The 19,069-nt window shown below is 36.8% G+C and overlaps 1 protein-coding gene across 1 annotated transcript in view; it reads right to left on the bottom strand.

The window, feature by feature from the left end:
- The window catches only part of LOC121360697 (contactin-associated protein-like 4), a 201,163-nt gene that overhangs the window by 741 nt on the left and 181,353 nt on the right, over positions 1-19,069 (bottom strand). The window contains exons 17-23 of the mRNA XM_041480742.1: positions 18,470-18,688; positions 14,587-14,826; positions 12,805-13,029; positions 11,212-11,345; positions 10,114-10,201; positions 3,358-3,576; positions 2,907-2,978 (exon numbers count right to left, since the gene is read on the bottom strand). Of these exons, the coding sequence (XP_041336676.1) occupies positions 2,907-2,978; positions 3,358-3,576; positions 10,114-10,201; positions 11,212-11,345; positions 12,805-13,029; positions 14,587-14,826; positions 18,470-18,688 (1,197 nt within the window). The remainder of the gene's footprint in view (positions 1-2,906; positions 2,979-3,357; positions 3,577-10,113; positions 10,202-11,211; positions 11,346-12,804; positions 13,030-14,586; positions 14,827-18,469; positions 18,689-19,069) is intronic.

Raw genomic sequence — 19,069 nt, 5'->3', positions numbered from 1 at the left:
ACAGGAGAGCCTGAGAAATGAAAAGACATAGCTGCTTTCAAATCAGAAGCAGCACTCTAGTATAAGTTTCATGGTGATTGTTTTGAAATTTTCCACCATAAAATTAATAATAATAATGATATAAAATATACAGATCATAATAGTTTCTGAAATTATTGAATGGAAAACCACTAGGAGCCTAAGTTTTAATAAGAGGGTTTCTTTTCCTCCTTCACTATCTAGGCCCTAGATCTCTGCTGGTTTGGGAACTCAAACCACTGCAGATAAGGAACAGTAAGGTGAGATACTTCTCACAGAGATAAGCAAGACCTTATAGACTGCTCATCTCCTCTCTTCCTCATTCATCCTGTCATAATGGTCTTAGGACTTTAGCTTCATGAGTCAGAAAATGGGCAGGAGAGGAATTTGAGGAGAAGTGAAACAGAAGGGAAATGTTTGTAAAAGAGGCAGAAAGTAGGACTAGGGTGTTGGGATGGAGAGAGCACTAAGCAGTCTGCGAAACAGTTGTAATGCAGTGCCTCAGTTACAGTAGACAAAGGGACAGTCTGTTGCTCAACTTGGTCACCACCGCAAGAAAAATAAAAATACTAGTCCCTTAGTGCTGTGGATAAAAACAGAGCATCCAAAATTCAGGACATGCCAATTTTCTTGGTCTCTACTATAAGCAGCTGTCCATCATTATAGGAATAAAAAGGTTTTAATACAGTACATTCTTCTCTGAAATGGACTTTGCAAACTAAGTAAATCTTGCTTTTATTTAAATTAACTAGAACAGTAATTCTTTTATTTCCATCACAGTAGATGCTCTCTTTTAGGACTTTATTCTATTAACTTGTTTTGTCTGAAGTAGCTGAACTGATACCATTCTCAGTTATATTCATTTAAGGGTGTTTAACCTTAAATTTTACTGAATGTTGCACAGTTTGCTTTGTTTTGACTTTTAAACAAACATAGGCAGTAGAAAAATTGTGAGTGCCAAATTCCCAGATGTGTTTAATAACAAAAATATTGTACTGTTATTATTATCTTAAAAGGATTGTACCTATTATAGCTTGACGTTTAAAAAATGCTTTGTTGTTAGCACACTTAAAAATCCCCACCCACACTAAATTATCTAGTACGTAGTGACCTTTATGTACACATGCTTATGTAAAAAAAAAAAAAAAATAATCTTTTGAAACAGTAAGGCAAGTTTTGACAAAGATAGACATGTAAAAAGCTCAGAAAACATATTTTTAAATTCTTACCTTCGTTGAAATCAATGGTAAAATTCTCATTTGATAAGTACAAAATTACACAGACAATAAGTATCACTTTACAAGCAAGGAAGCTTCTAGGCTTAATAATCTCATTTTAGTATCTTTGGTACTACTCTCTTAAACGTCACTGCTCATGCAGTATGCTTTTGCATGCCTTGACCATAGCAGGTATCATTGTATAAAAGGAAGACAAAAGTGAGTAGAGGTTATCCTAACTCAACTATTCATAGACCTAAACAATTTTAACTTAAATGAAAAGCCTGGACAGTTTTATTCTACTAAATTCCACTATTTCCTTTATCAATGAGGCTTTAAAAACTCTTATAAAGTAAATATTTTCAGAATTTAAGACAGAGGGGGTGACCTTTTCATCCCACTGTCATTTCTGTCAAAGCATCTATGCAATTTGAAACAGAATTATACTGCCAAAATACCATCTTCAAGTTTTACTTCCTCAGCTCCTCCCAAAAGAAGAAATACTCCTAGAAATTCTCACAGAGGATGATTGTCACAGGAGAAGATACTATGCCTTCAAAGAAAATTTGAACTGACAGAGACATACACATATTTCGATACTGGTAAAAGGACTTGAGTTTCTGGTAAGGGTCCCCAACCCCAAACTTCCCCTATTTGAGGCTCACTTGAGTACTTCTTATTTTTGCTAGAGACAGAACTGGTAGATTTTATGTGGGGATCCATATGAGATGAATCCTTCACATAGGATGAGATGGACAATCATCCGTATGAGATAGACAATCATCCAGAAAGGCGTAGTGATGGAACCTGCATGTCCTGATTATCAGTTCTGTACTTTAAGCACACACATCTGTCATAAGCTTTATGCTCTGTTCTGACAGGCATAAACAATAAAGGGACTATCACCATATTCACTTCAGAAGTAACTGAATTCTACATGGTTTGACCTCTATTCCTCTCATTAAAAAAAAGTATTTTGAAAAAAAATTTATGAATGGTCATTTGTAGTTCTATTTGAGCTGATAAAAATGTCCAAAAGAAATAGGAAGAAAAAGAAGAAGAGATTGTATTTCAAACCCACAGTGATTATTTTTATTTTTGTTATTTTAACATGCATTTTAAGCTGTAAATCAATGCAACTGAGTCTTTCCAAGAGTACACTGCCTTCCAAACAGGAAACTGGGATGAAATTTCCTCAGACTGTCACAGGATTGATTCAAGCAGTGAAACCTCATATTCCCAAGAAAAAGTTTTTCTTGTTCAGATTTATTAAAGAAGATTTTAAACATGACTTTGTAGCAAAGGTAAATTTTTTGGCAAATTCAAGAAGAAATGATGGTCCTTTCTTAAATATATGATTTTTTTTTCAAAGAAATCCAAGCACTTTTTAAAGTCGTAGACACCACTATTATGAGGTTGAAATTCTGTCCTTACTACCCTGTTTTTCATCAGACTGTTTCTATATAGGGAAACACAGCATAAATTTATGTAATAAGAAGAGTGTGATCAATTGTGTTTTAAAACAATGCTTGATTTTTATCTGTCTACCAACTGCAGTAAAATGAAGAGCTTTTACTTGTTTCTGTATGCACACAAAAAACTGACTTCATCACTGACAGATTCACAGTTAGAAAGAAAAGTTTCCTGTGGATTTGTTACAGTCCCTATTACCTCCAATAATTGCAGAGTCACTTCTGATTGCATTAGCTAAGGGCTTTCCCTCATCTATTGGTCCAGAGTGATCTGCAGAAAAAAAAAAAAAAAAAAAAAAAAAAAAAAAAAGAAAATGACAGACAAATAGAGGACATGTTTTTTTAAGAAATTCTCACAGTCACAGTTCATTTACAATATGGTACAGTGGCAGTAGCATGGGTCAGTAAGCATGCATAGAACATCAATGTAGGTGACACTTTGCAGAGACAAAAAGAAAAATGCAAACATTCAGATGAAAAGAGAAAGGCTAGAGAAAAGGAAGTAAGTACATATAAAAGAGAATTATTTACAAACTACTCCTGAGATGTTAACCCACATGGAAAAATAAAAAGTCAGTTGTGATTCAGGTCATGAGTATTCTATTTGGATTTTGTTTCAGAGATCAGAACAAGTGATAACCATATGCTACCTGCAAATGAATGGGTTGTTTCACTTGATGTTGAGTCAGCTCCAGTTAAAGTACCACAGTTGGATTCAGTGAAACGCCCTTTTACAATGACAGGGGCTGAGCTGCTGTGGTGTAGTGCAGCCTTCAAAGGAGCGACGTGGTTGAACTGCACTGAAGATAGACAGCCAACAAACCCCTGAGAGTTTGCCTTCACAGTCTCCTCATCCACATCACTGTTTTCTGTTAATCAAAAGGAACAGAACACAATTAATCATAGTGCAAATGTACAAAATAAAGTGTCAGAAGAATAAATGAATAATTAACCTGTGTTCCTCTGAGTATATTTGAGTTGCAGCAACATATGTAGATTCACTGAATCTCTTTCTTGTCTGACTTTAATGAAAAGACAGTCAGATACATTCACACCTCCCCCTTACTTTTGAACAGATGACAGTTGCTAATCTGCTGAGGGAAATACTTTTAAATTCTTATAGCAAGTTCCAAAGCAAAAGGCTTCTATTGTAAATGAAGTATTTAAATTAAAATACAACAATTTTTCATTCTGCAAAAATATAAGACTGAAGAATTAATTCCAGAAAAATGCATTTTATTGGATTTCTTCTGATAAATTAACATTTTTGGAACATATCATTCTATAGACTCATAGATCTACTCCATTTCAGCACCATCAAGTCTGTCAAAGCAAAAACCCTGAAGATCTCAGGTCATCAGATCCTGGAAATCCATCAAGATATTTTCTGTGAAATTTAAAAAAATTAATAGTGTTCCAATTCACTACGCATTTTAAAATATGATACCATTATTGATACCACAAAGGGGAGGGAAAAAAAAAAGCAAGAAGACACCTCCTCACTTTTTCTCTTGAGTTACCTTTCTGAACGCATGTGAAAAGTACTCTGCATGTTAGAACTCTATTAATTCACTGGTAATGCTCACTAAAGCACCACTTTTGATGCAGAAAACAAACAGTTTATTTACTCTGGCAGTTCTAATTTAAGTAAAAACTCTGGAAATACTAGTAATAAAAGGAGAAGTCATAAGGGAAATAAATTTGCAAATAAAATAGGAATTTAATCTCATTAATTTTCACTTCCAACATGTTCTGGAACCCACAAGTGAACTTGTGACCTTTACAATAACTACCATAATAACTTTAAGTTTTACAGTGCTCTCCTCAATAAAATTTAGGTTAATAGTGAAAAATGGGATAATGTGTTCAAGTAGAATGTTTCAAAATAGCAGAGTAGCATTTTCTTCAACTAATCTCTGTTTATTGCACTGAATATGGACTACAAGATGGAAGGATGTCAGACAAAAGTCTGCTCACCTACACTGATGGATTACATAAGGTGTTGGCTGTTTAACTGTCTCTGCTTTCTTTGCAGTTGTTTTCAATATCTGCCTCTATGCACTGAAGGATCTGCTAGGACGGGATATTTTAAGAAAAAGATTAGCCCTGAAGTGGCAAGAAAACATTTTCACAAACCCCCTATGATAAAAATATATACTTCTAAATATGAGTCAGATTGAAAATCTCAAGAGGAGAGTAGTCTCTATTATTTTTTGGTTCCTATATAAATCCTTTACTAAACAACATATATGTACAATAAGAAAGGAAATATTCTGAATCCTTTGATTTCACTTGACTCCTTAACTAGAAAATATTGCTGGATAAAGTAAGGCTTTATATTGGATCAGGCAATCTTGATGATAAAAGTGAAAGGGCTTAGGGAAGACCACCATCATCCACTTTCCTCCTAAAGTAAAATTTAAGTGACTGAAAGTGGCACTCATAAACACTCACAGGTTGTTTATTTTATATTACAGTAAACTGAAGTTATGCTTCCTTAAGTGTTAGAGGTTAGATTTCTTTCCTTTTGTTACTTTTTACTTATACAATTTTTTTCCCCATAGGTTGCTAGGAAACACTAATGACTGGGCACTTAAGAAAGCAAAAGAAGTGGCCAAGCTCAGGGGAGGAGGGCATCTGGTTGCACTTCTCTTATCTGGGAGTTTGTCTCCGAGGGGCAGAGATACCACAGGAACTGGGCAGGTACCGGGGCTGGGGCAGCTGCTCTTTCTCTCCCTCTCTCTCTTGGCTTTGGAGGAGGACGGTCAGAGCTGCTGCTTGGGGAAGGGAATTCGCTGCTGCCGCCGGAGCCCAGCCCAGAGCTGCTTCTTCTGCCGTGGGGTGAGCCTCTGGCCACTGCTCGTGAGAGCAGCCACTGAACTGAGACCTTATTGTCACCCACCTCACTAAAAGAGGGACCCATGCCCGTCGGGAGCCCGGGATCCTGAGCTCGCCTCTCCCTGCCCTGCTGGGAGCCGGGCCGCCCCTACTTCCCCCGCTGCTTCTTTGGCACTGCTCCGAGTTTTCGCTGCAGCCCCGCACGCCCTGCCTGCCAAGACTCCTGCCGTCCCATATCTCATTAGAAATTCATTTGCTGAGAGAACCCAAGCTTACCATAGACAAAATTACTCCACATACATTGTCTTTAAAAAAAAAAAAAAAAAAAAAAGATGCCTCAAAAGTAAAAAACACTCAGTAACTCTCTTTCTTTAACTCTGCTTCAACCATTTGTCTTTGTGAAGTAGTCAAGCAGAAAGTCAGCAGACATACAGCTCCTATCAGAACATTTTAAGACAAGAACTGTGATGCCTTCTAATAGCTTTATGTCTTATATTACATCACCCAAAACTGCACATCTTGAGGTGAGGCCATCCCAGTGCAATCCCCTCCTTTGCCCGGCTGGTGATGCTGTGCCTGATGCACCCAGGACAGGGTTGGCCATCCTGGCTGCCAGGGCACTGCTGACCCATGTTCAACATGTCATTGACCAGGACATCCAGGTCTCTTTCTGCAGTGCTGCTTTCCAGCACCTCATTTCCCATTATGTCCTTACGTCCAGCTACGGACTCTGGAATCTGTCTTTGTTAAACTTCATACAGCTGGCAACTGCCCAGCCCTCTTAATTTTTTGCTGTCTCTCTGCAGGGCCTCTTGCCTTCAAGGGAATCAATAATAGTTCCTTTTAATTTACTATCATTGTCAAACTTACTGTACCTTTAAGTCCTGCATCCAAGTAATTTATGAAGATGTTAAAGAGCACAAGGCTGAGAATGGAGCCCGGTGGAACTTCACCTGTGACAGGTGCCCAGTCTGATGTCACCCCATTCACTGTAACCCTTTGTGCTTAACCTGTTAGCCAGCTGCTCACCCACCACATGATGTGTTTATCCAGCTCTGGGCTGGACATTTTGTCCAGAAGGATCCTGTGAGAGACATCTTCAAAAGATTTACTGAAAAGGATTACATCAACTGGCTTTCCTTGGTCAACGAGGCATGTTTATGTTGTCATAAATGAAAATTGGGTTTGATAAACACGACTTTCTTCTCATAGACCTGTATTGGCTATGACTAATGACTGCATTGTCCTTCAGCTGTTTTTCAATGCCTCCTAGAATAATCTTCTCCATAGTTATATCAGGCACTGAAGTGAGGCTGACGGGCCTGTAGCTCCCTGGGTCAGTCTTACATACCCTTATTGAAATCTGGGACAACATCAGCGAGCTTCCCAGCTTGTACAGATTCAATCATTCAAAAACCACAGAGAGAGGCCTGGCAGTGACATCAGTCAGCTTTTTCAGTATTACTGCTTGAATCCCATCAGATCCAATAGACTTACAGGGATCCAGCTAGAGCAGGAGATTCCGCACAAGTTTTGTTTGAACAAAGAACTGTCATGTTCAAATGCAGAAGAGCTCAGAAAAGTATTTGTCCAACCGAAGATAATTCTTTAAAATAAAAAGCTTCCTTATGTGGTTTTCAGGAACAACATTTTCATGCACAAGAAATACATGATCTCACATTTTGTTAACTCCTTATGTTTAGACCTCTTCACTGCAATAAACACTCATTACCTTTTTCCTCTGCCTTTGTGAAGTCTTCTTCAGTCTCTACATAGGACTTCATAGGAATCAGAACCTAAAGCAATCAGATTTCTAAGAGAAATAGTAACTCCTTTGAAATGGGGAGAAATATATGTTTTCTTCAGGACAGATTCTGAGACAAATTGGGCTGACTGTCCCACCAGTGAGCACATGACTGCTGTGTCATTGCAAAGCCATCATATAACTGAATAAAATCCCACTTCTGAATTTTTGTAACTGTATGGCTCTTTGGAAGAGACAATATTGGTCCTGGTCAGAAGACCAATAGACTACTTTTCTAAAGATGTACATTTACATAAATTTAATCAAATGCATTTTTAAGTAAACAGATGTAAGTTTGGATATGATATTTTATAACAAAGATAAAAGAAGCTTTCATTCTGTATTGGTCACTGTGGTATTAACCTTATGTGAGTGTGACTGCAATAAACTACTACACTTCAAAATATTATACATTCCTGATTCAATTTTGTCATCATATTGAAAAGTTTGAAATATTTGTAACAATTTTATTGTAGAAGTTTATATTTCAGCTAATATTGCTTTAAGGTTATGCATAAGTGATCATTCTCTTTTTCATTTTCTGTGCATATCTACAAACCAGTTCTCTTTTGGAGATTGAGATTTATATATAAAATCTACATTTTGAAAGTATATATTTCTGTTTGTGTTAGAGGTACTTAGTTTTCCAGTAAGAAAACAAATCAGCTATACTGAGATTCTCCTAAAGATAAGTAAACAATAATTAAGATTTTTTTTTTATGGTCCATGAACATGGCTTCTGAACTACTTTAATACATTATAAGCAATTTAGCATTTGGTAATTATTCTCATAAAAATAACTATCACTGTATGAATTTTATTATGTATTTTAAATTATTATTCTACCTTTTCTAGATAACACTCTCATAATTGAAAACAACAACCACCTATTTCACAGATAAAGAATTAACTGGATCTCCTTATCCAAACATTTGCGTGCAACAGCTCAATGTCTAAAGAGGGATAGGTTACAGGTGGTGCTCCTCTGGGCCCACACTGATACCGTTTCTGTTCAACATCTTCTCTTACGACACCAAGAGTAGGATTGAGTGCATCTGAAGCAACCCCGTGGATGACACTAAATTGAACTGTTCAGTTGACACACTTGAGAGATGGAATGCCACCCAGAGGGACACTGACAGGTTTGAGGACTGGGACCAAGTGAATCTCATCAAATTCAACAACAGCAAGTACAAAGTTATGCACCTGCATCTGCACAACCCCCGTGCATCAATACGGGGGTTGTGCAGATTTGGGAGGGAGGGTGGGAAATGGCTTGAGAGCAGCCCTGAGGAGAAGGGCTTGGGGGTGTTGGTGGACCAGAAGCACAACATGGGCCAGAAATGTGCACTTGCAGCCCAAAAGCCATTGTTATTCTGGGACTGTTCAGGGCCAGGCTGGATGCAGCTCTGATAAACCTGGTCTAGTGGCAGGTGTTCCTGCCTATTATAGGGGGTTGGAATGAGGTGATCTTTAAGGTCTTTTCCAATCCAGGCCTATGATTCTGGGTTGCATCCAAAGCATTGTGGTCAGCAGGGCTAGGGTAGTGACTCTGTGCCTCCCGTCGGCTCTGCTGAGACCCCACCTGGAATCCTGCATCCAGCTCTGGGGTCTCAGACAGGAAAGACATGGACTTGTTAGAGCAAGTCTAGAGAAGGACTGTGAAGATGATAATACTGGAGCAGCTCCCTATAAAGAAAGACTGAGAAAGGTGGGGGTGTTCAAGCCTGGAGAAGAGAAGTCTCCAAGGTGATTTTATAGCAGCCTTACAGTACCTAAAGGAGGCTATAAGAAAGCTGAAGAGTGACATTTTACGTGTGCATATAGTAACGGAACAGAAAGGAAGGGCTTTAGACTGAACAGTTGTAGATTTAACCCGGAAATGAGGAAGAAATTCTATGCTGTGTGGGTGAAAGATGCTGGAACAGACTGCCCAGGAAAGCAGTGCATGTCCTCATGGGAAGTGTTCAAGGCCAGTGGATGAGGCTTTGAATGACCTGGTCCGGGCAAAGCTGTTCCAGCACACAACAGGGGTGCTGGAACCAGATGACCTTTTACGCCCTTTTCAACCCAAAACTTTCTGTGATTCTATGAAATTACTTTAGAGAAAAGAGAAATAGCCTTTAAATTTGCAACAACACCAAATCTTTCTCTATCATTGCCAAAGTGAAAGGTATGAAAAGAACAAGATCTTGAGAATTTCAGTCCAGGCTATTGCTATTTTCTTTTAAGAAATAGTGATTGTAGATAGGTAAATTTCATTTTGATCATTACTGCAGAGAAACAGACATATTTTGAAGTATCGTCACGAGACAAAGAATCTCCAACAAAGATTTGATTTACATTACCATATTCTTCACTGTTTACATCAAAATCTAATCACAGGAAGTTTTTCAAGTACGATACGTGATTAATAGTATTATATCATCTCTGTGTATGATTTCAACTTGATTTGTTTTTTCTCCAGAATAGAAAACAAAGTGGTGTTTCTTAATGCTTGATTGCAAAATGAGAGAGAAGTGTACAATTATTTTTAATGGAACCCACTTGATAATTTTTTCAGGAAGCACTTATTTGTGATTATATCTGTATTTCCACAAGACTGAAGTTTCTGCCTTGATTGTGACTCTGTGTCTAAGTAAATCCACAACAACAAATGTCTTTCAATGACATTTGCGTTGCTTTTTTTTCCATGCCCCATGATGACATTTGATCCATTTTAGAAAACCCTGCAGTTTTAGAACTGCTGTGGTGCTCCACTTACCTATAATCTTCCCAAGTGTGAGAGACTTGATTGCATTGAATTCTGTGCCTGAAGACAGAATAAACTTCATTCTTTCATTCTGGTTAACCTATAGAATGAAAGAGTGAGGAACAAAGTAGAATAATGGAAGAGGTAGTAGTCAATATTTTCAAAAAAGCAGGTAAGATTGAAGCTAAAAATAAGAAGGCCTGAGGGAAGCATTTGTTATTTATAGCATAAAAACTCATCAGGAAATAGATTATCATCTTCCTTAGATCACTGATTATAACTGATATTCTTAAGCATCCCACTTAATAAGCCTTTATTTATCTTAGTGATTTGGCTGATTCTTTCTTTTTCATGTCTAAGATGAATAAAAAATAGCAAACCTTTAAGAATATTAGTATTTTCATTGTAAAAAGGCACTCAATATTTAACTTCATAAAGATCAACTATTATATTGTAAATATTCTGCCTCTCAGGGTACCTCTAGGACAACTTCAAGCCAAGTACCATTACCCAAGTTCTAGCCTCAAAATACTAAAATATAACATGCAGTTATTTTGAATTAAAAAAAATATACTTTTTGCATTTTAGTATCAACCATTAGCAAAATAAATGTTTCTATTTTACAATGAAATTTCCACAAAAATAACAAAAATATCCTCCTTAATAGCCACATTCCTTTGGTGATGTAAAAGAGACCAAAGAAAAACTTTAAAACAGACTTAAATTATTACCTGTGTGGTAATATATTTGTACTGTAGTTTAATACATAATTTAACTAAAAAAACTGAAAATGCAAGACCCGAAAAAACCAACAGCAGTCACACTCATTTACCAAATTTTAAAAATTTAACCATCAAACAATAAACTGCATTTTCTTGTAAAATTAACAGGTGATATTTGCCTTTTGAAATAAACAAAATGAACATCAAAGAGATTGGCTAACATTAATTTTGACTGTGCATCATGAGACTGTTAACTTTGCTTTGATTACTTGAGATATTAAGGCACATTTTATTTGGGGGTAATTGCCTTGTTGCAAGTATTTACTGCATTTTGCTTGTCTATTTTTTTATGATAATCCACTCTTCCCCCCACTCCTAATGGAATTACCTCTACAAAAAGTGTTTCCTCCTCTCTATTAATCTTCACATGTTGTAGTTGTCCATCAGCCATGCTTTTGAAACTGATGCTGAAGACATCAGGATCTTGATGGCTATCTAGCTTGTACCTAATCTGTAAACTTCCTGTGAGGATAAAGAGAGAAAAGGTGTAGTACACTACATACACTATAAGCAGTATAGATAATATGTTTTATGATATATTATATACTATGCAACATATGATAGGCAATTTATGAACTAACATGCTTCACAGGGGTACTGCAAGGGCAAATCAAATGCTTGATTTGTTTAAGGACTTAGCCATGAGAAAAGGATATAAGTGAGAAATTAAAGGCAACAGAATGAGTAATAGCAATATTGGAAGCAGGACATAGTTGCAAGAATAGTCATAAGCTGTCTCAGTTTTGATTATTGACTTAAAATTTGGGCAGAAATTTTATAATTACTTTCAAAATTCAGCTGAGAAAGACTCAGTCTGGTAGCTCTCATTATTGTGACTTATCAAATATAACTCATAATTCTTGAATAATGTTTTCCCTGTCCAGTCCTGTAAACCATTTGAAAATTAAATTGAATGCAGTGTAAAATCTCAATCCTAGATCACTTTCTATTCCTTATTTTTAACTTGCAGAATACTGTCTGTACACAAATAATCACACAAAGACTCAGAAGAGAACACAGAGGCAATGTAGTTTCCTGGTCAGGAATTCCTTCTCAGCTGTAGATGGACCACAACTTTCTACTCATGTTCTAGAAATAGAGGCCCATGTCAGATCCGGGTCAGTCATGACAACACATCTTCCATGTCACATGACAGGGAGTATTACACAGCTATTCTATATCCAGATATGTGTCTAGGAAAGCACAGAACCTTCCTTAAGCACTGAACCACGGTGACTGCAAAGAGTCTTTGATAAACCTGAAAATTTAACTCAGCCTGTTGGGTTTTTTTACTTAAAAAAAGATACCTAGATCTAGATGAAAGAATGGAAAAGAAAGAGCTGACTTAATGCTCAGTTTAAATAGAAATATCAATAATGTTACATGTATTTTTACAGATATGTGTGTGTGTATATATATATGCATATATAAATGCATATATATATATATATAATATATATATATATATATACGCATTTTCATAGGTATATAAGTAGCTTATGAAATAAATTTAATGAAATGACCTCTGATTAGTTTGGGAAATGGATAATGCACTTTAAAAAGTATTTTATTTCATAATTTATTTTGAGGATGGCAATTGATAGGCCTGATGAGTAGAACACAACTCAGATAAATTTTAATTTTAATTTCCAAACTTTAAAACCCAAATATTTCTGAAAGATTTTCAGAAATAAACATTTTTGACAACATGATTAAAAAGCAGTAGTGAAAGTTGAAAGTACAGTAGCAGGAATGCTTTTCATGTGGAAAGGATTGCTTGATGAAGCTGAAAAACAGATACCATCTACAGAATCAACAGGACAATATGTAGTTCCTGATTCAGGTCTGGAAATCAGAGAGAATCCAAGCTGACAGTTATGATGTTCATTAGTGTTTCCAGACATCCAATCTGAAAACTCACCATTCCTGGTGAGAATGACTGAGAGGTATTCCTTGTAGAAGGAGCTGACATAGAGCAGCAAGCTTGGCGTCCGTGTTGTTCGGAAGGCAAATGTAATAGCTTCCCTGGCCAGTGTCATGTCAGCATAGAAAGAAGAAGCATGAGAACTGGAATTTTTAGCTAATGTGTAGTATTCTTGAAAGTTGTATGTCACAGAAGTGCCAGTCCAAAAATAGGCAGAGATCTCTGAAACAAAAAATAATCAATATTTAAATATAATCCAAAATAACACTACAGAGCCTTTATTTTTTTTTTTTTTTTGGTTGGTTGGTGTTTTTTCCTTCTGCCACATCACAGAAGAAAATAAAATGTATTCTATACTATTGTGATAAAGCTAAAAAGTAAACAAAAATGAAACTAGCATTTAGAAGTACAGAGAAACTTAAGACACAACCTGGTCTAGGGCAAGAGCTCATTTAGATGTGTGTCTTAAATGTATGTTTAATGAAGAAATGCATTTTTTTCTAGGTTATTTTCTATTGATCATCCTAGTTCTCAAGCACAATTTATTCAGTCTTGTATGTATAGTGCTCTTTGTATATTACAAAGAAGTGGGTGCAGAAATTTGAATCCTAACATTTAGGTTAGATTTGGTCAGAAACACATACGTGGTAGAAGAGACTGATCAGCTGGGAGGAAGAAAAGGAAAACAGAAACCATCTTATGCTCTTCTTATGTATGAATCACTTATAGAGGCCTTCTGTAATTGTACGATTCCTGTTTTCTGCTAAAAGCATTTGTCTTGGTGCTTTGGATCACACCTTTCACACTTTGGAGAAATTTCTTGAAGTGTCTATAATCTGGTCCAGTATTTGACAAAAGCTGACTGAAACTTATTGTATAGGTCATCCCACACTTCTAGCAACAGAAGCTAGTCTGCCTCTGCTGAATATTACAGTGCGACCATTAGTTCCTGCTGATGCAGAGGAGGACTGTATGCCACTCTAATGCCACTGTATGAGGAAAAAATGTCATTCCTCATATGGTGGCATTAGACCTGCAGTGCTAGATACGGAAATTCTGAAGACTTTGGCTCCCTCACTTTTGTGGTGGCGGTGATGACAGGGCAGATTTTGTGCTAATTTAGAGTAATGTGAAGTTGTGGCATATAAGCTGCTTAGTATTTTGCAGAATACATTTAACACATGGAGGAAGCAAGATTTTTTTGCAAATCTGAATTATATGCAAACACCAAAACTTCTAAATAAACTTCCATTTTTGAAATTCAGACTTGATGACTTGTGATCATCTACCAGTATGAAAACTTCACCAAAGAGCTACTTCAAAAAGACTTGGAAAATGGGCTCAGTTCTGATTGCAAAGATCTTACTTTCTTCTTACAGCAAAAAGTAGATTTAAGTTCTTCTGTTCCTTGGTTTGTTTTCCAAATTCAGAGTTAGTTTTGAGCTTACTATTTGAAAGACAGAAATCCAAATGCTTTACCACAAGAACATAGTTCCTAGATTTACTATAGTATCAAAGAATTAAAAAAGTTGCATGAAGATGCTGATCCTCTGGGGTAATGTGGTTCCTGCTTAAATGGTATACATTGAAGTTATCTCTGAAAGAACAGTGTTTAGCAAAACTTACAGATATTGAGTAAACTCAGCAGAATATTTACCTACATTATGTAAACCACATATTTTGCAAGATGTAAACATATCTTTAAGGGGATTTGAAGATCTTGATCTGGACTGTATGGTCCTGTTTTCAATAACTGATAAAGCTAAAAGACATACTTGCCTTTCTTACAGAATGGACCAGCATAGGCTGAGAAAGTGCAGTCACAGGAGAATCCACTGTACTTCTCTCTACATTTTCCACCATTGTGACACAGGTTACCATAACTGCTACAATGTCCAGGGCAGCCTGGTTCAACTCCTGGCGTTATCTTTGCTCTCTCTTCCAGATCAAGGGCCATTCCATTCAATCGTAATGAACGAATGCATCCCAAAAATCCTTTCTGCCTGGATGCCGTTCCACCTGAAAATAAATTACCAGGAGCTTTAAAAACTTTTAAATAATTGATATGTAAAACAATCTTTATAGTTTACAGCCTATGAACAGTATATTATGACTTTCTAACACACAAGCTTATTCATATGAAAATATTTATAAGTAGCTTTAAAAGTACATCTGATTTCTGTTTTGTCAAGTAATTACAGAGAGCCCTTGAAGACTCTATTAATTCACAAAAAAAAGGGATAGGAGGGGAGGAGAGGGGAGGGGAGGGGAGGGGAGGGGAGCTCTGTCTAGCATCTTTATTGGTGATTTGGATGAGTGCACCTGCAGTAAGGTCGGAGATGATATTATGCAGGGGAGGGGAGCTCTGTCTAGTATCTTTATTGGTGATTTGGATGAGTGCACCTGCAGTAAGGTCGGAGATGATATTATGCTGGGTGGGAGTATTGATCTGCTGAAGGGTAGGAAGGATCTGCAAGGGGACTGGATTGATGGGCTAAGGTCAGTTGTGTGATGTTCAACAAATCAGAATTTTAGCAATTCTACATGTTGTTCAAAACAACTTGATGCAAGCCTGTAGACTTGGCGAAGAGTGTCTGGAAAGCTGCCTGCTGGAAAAGGATCTGGGTTTGCTGGTCAGCAGCTGACCATGAGCCAGCTGTGTCCAGGTGGCCAGGGATGATGGCATCCTGGCCTGTATCAGCAATAGTGTGGCAGCAGGAACAGGGCAGTGGCTGTCCCCCTGTACTGAGCACTGGAGAGGTCACACCTGGAGTGCTGTGTCCCGTTCTGGGCCCCTCATACAAGAAAGACACTGAGGTGCTGGATCGTGTCAGGGAACAGGGAATGGAGTGGGTAAAAGGGTAAAGAGAGTAATTCATGAGAGAAGCAGCAGAGGGAACTGGGGTTGTTTGGCCTGGAGAAAAGGAGGTTCATGGGTGACCTTATCACTCTCTAAAACTGCCTGAAAAGAGGGTGTAGCCAGATGGGGATGGGCCTCTTCTCCCAGGAAAATAATGACAGAACAAGAGAGCATAATCTCAAACTGTGCCAGGGCATGTTCATGTTGGACATTAGGGAGAATTTCTGAATGGAAAGGGTGATTAAGCATTGGAACAGACTGCTCAGTGTTGTTGTGAGTCTCAACTCCTGGAAAAGTTCAAGAAATAACTCAATGTGGAATTTAGTGCTGTGGTTTAGTTGATGAGGTTGTGCTCATTCAAAGGTTGGACTTGGTGAACTTGGAGGTTTTTTCCAACCTTAATGATTCTATGATACCCCTCAGCTGGTGTGTGTTCTGATATACTTTGTCTCAGAAGGGAGCTGTGTCCATTCTTCAATAAAATGAAGGTTAATGCCCCTCTATGCACAGGAATACCAGCCAGGTTATATCTGACTACCAAGCAGAGGTAATAACTATACAGAGCAATCCTAAGAGTAATGAGAGTTGATTCATTTTTTTTCACTGTTCTTTATTTTTCGTGCATTTCGTGATAGCTAACATTTTATTCGTCTGTGTTGCCTAGCAAGGTGTGTAACTTGCATACTATTTCTCTTGTCCTTTGTTACACAACCTACTGACATTTCTTGTCCTTTTTCCTCTTTTAAAAAGTAAAAGAAGAAAATATTCCACAACATGTGAGACTGTAAACTGCAATTCTCATATATTTCCAGTTCTCATTTGGATAAATGCTTCCATGTGATCATCCATTTTAACTTTTTTCACTTTCAAAGTTTGTATAATTATTGGTGTTACATGGAATATCTTGACATAACTGTTGTTATTTCAGTTATAATGGGACAAAATGATCTGGTGGTGGCAATTTCATGTCATCCCTGTGATTAAAATGACAAGAAATTTGAACTAGATTAAGGTGCCTTTCAATCAATCAATCAATCAATCAATCACTCAATCCACAAGTCTAGGATTCTATGGTTTGGAGGGCTGCTTTAGGCTTTAGCTCTGGTTTTGAAAAACCAGGGTGTATACAACTTCTTTACTTCTTCACAAGAAGTAAAGACTGTTTTAGCCTGAAGAAATCACATTCCTCATGTTATTGACTGAGTAATGGGTGACTCAAGAAGGTACTAGATTTCCAAGATGACATTTAAGTAAGGAGTGCCTCTGCTAATGACATTCTAAAGACACTTTATTTCATTTTTATCTAGATCCTTTAATTAATCCCAGATCTTTGTGAATTTTCAGAATGAAAAAACAGGCCAAAGCACCAGATGCCAAACAAAGTCACAGCTCGAGTACAATTGTTCACCTGAACATTATCTGAAGAAAACAAGCTAGACAACTTACCTGTAGATAAGTCAAAACTGTTTTTATGTTGTCAGCTCCATAAAAGACATGGACAAGAGTATATAATTTTACTCAGATTTGCCAGACTATTTGACAAAAAAATAGTCCCTCTATTCAATGGCTAAAAAGTCGCCAGGAAGTGCAACTGTTCATACAGAATAGTATTATATTTTTAGGAGGAGGATTAGAAGAACTAGAGGCCAACTAAGCATCTAAATAATTGTAAAAGTCTTTTGATTTGATAGTGCCAAAACAGCTATAGAATTAGACCATTTCACTGATCTAATTTCAGTTATTCATATAATAGCAGTTGTGTGGCAAGTCAAGTCAGAGAACAGCAACACAATTTAGTCTAGTAGAGTAAATAGAAATCTGATCTTTCCATTAGTAGATCTAGTGCATTACTGTGAATATAAACCAATCTCAAAACCTCTAACTCCACTGTAACTAATATATTGGATAATATTTTTTTTGTTATGGAATCCTCTATGCTTTTAATCAAAATATAAAATTCTTCAATGTTTGGTCTAGTATCCATCTTTTCTCTTCATATCTTTTGAGGCACATGTACAATTTTTTATCAGAGCATAGAAGACTTCTGTCTTTATTTCATTTTTTTCATAAGCATTCACATTTTTTGTAGCTACAGTTTAAGAACATTATTGCCCTTAAATGTATTCCTCTCCAACACAAAGCAAATAAAACTTATATTAATTTAGTATGAGTTTCTCAGAGCAGGCATAAAAAAAGACCTTTTTAAAAGTAGGGTCAGCTTTAAATGCTCATATACTATACAACATATATTTACACCAGAGACTTATGAATTCATAATAAGTCAATATTACATTAAGAATACTACTGTGGATATAACACATAGCTCTATATATCTTTCTGCAATAGCAAAAAAAATACTAATTAATTCTATTTACTCAATTTCTACTTTTTCAGCATTTTATCCAAATGCCTTAATGCCGTGTTTCAACCTGAGAAGCTGTGGATAAAGAGACACAACAAAATTTCCTTGAAATTACAGAAATGGCACAACTTCCTTTAGTAGATTACATCCTCTCAAAAAAGGGTGCAAATCTACATCCTTGAATCCTTGGTCCTTCAAACAACCCTCAAAGGAAGTAAACTTAATTTGAAATCCTCCTGGAGAAGCTATTGGCCAAGGCACTTTGAGATCTACAATCTCAAAATAGTGAATATCTGCACAGATTTGTCACAAAGTCTCTCATGTCATCATACAAAGTGTTTTCAAAAGATCGGGTTGGCAACACTTTTTCTTCCCCTCCCCACCCCAACATTTTCTTATTTTTATGATGATAATTAGGAAATATTTTGTGGAGTGCCTACCTACAAAAAGCTGGCTGTTGAGTTGCAAGCGAATATGTCCGTCAGGTGGAGCACTGTGAGATCTTTGAGGAAATTGATCTATTTGTAAGGAAGCCTCTTTGACATTTCGTTCAGCCTTCACATAATGCCATTGGTTGTCATTTAAGGAATTGCGTGATTGCACTATGACTTCACTAGGTCCATTTCCCACGTCAAAGGAAAAAACCACTTCAGATGGAGCTAGAAAGAGGATAGTAGTAGCAGGCATTTAAATTATTTCATAATTAATTGGGTCACAAAATAATTAATAGCAGACCAAGCTACTTTAAGGTTTAGCCTAGTATTACATGGGATAAGACTGACTGTTTTAGAGGAAGAGTTTACTTCAGGGGCCTGCAGCTCATTCTTCACACTCACTGACAGCAAGAGCAATGATTTATGCACCGCATGGAAACCAATCACTTTGCGGACCCCTGGAGAGCATAGTAGTCAAGAAACAGTGAAATATGCTAGCTTAGTGATTTTTCAGTTTGGATGAAATGCATCTCTTGATTACATGCTAATTGATTGCTGTTGTTAACTATATTTAACTTATCACAACTATAATCTAACCAGCATCTT

This window comes from Pyrgilauda ruficollis, unplaced genomic scaffold, assembly GCF_017590135.1.
Source record: "Pyrgilauda ruficollis isolate IOZ18807 unplaced genomic scaffold, ASM1759013v1 scaffold53, whole genome shotgun sequence".
Lineage (NCBI taxonomy): Eukaryota > Metazoa > Chordata > Aves > Passeriformes > Passeridae > Pyrgilauda > Pyrgilauda ruficollis.
Note: the sequence above shows the minus strand (reverse complement) of the source record. Positions and strands in the feature narration are given on the sequence as shown.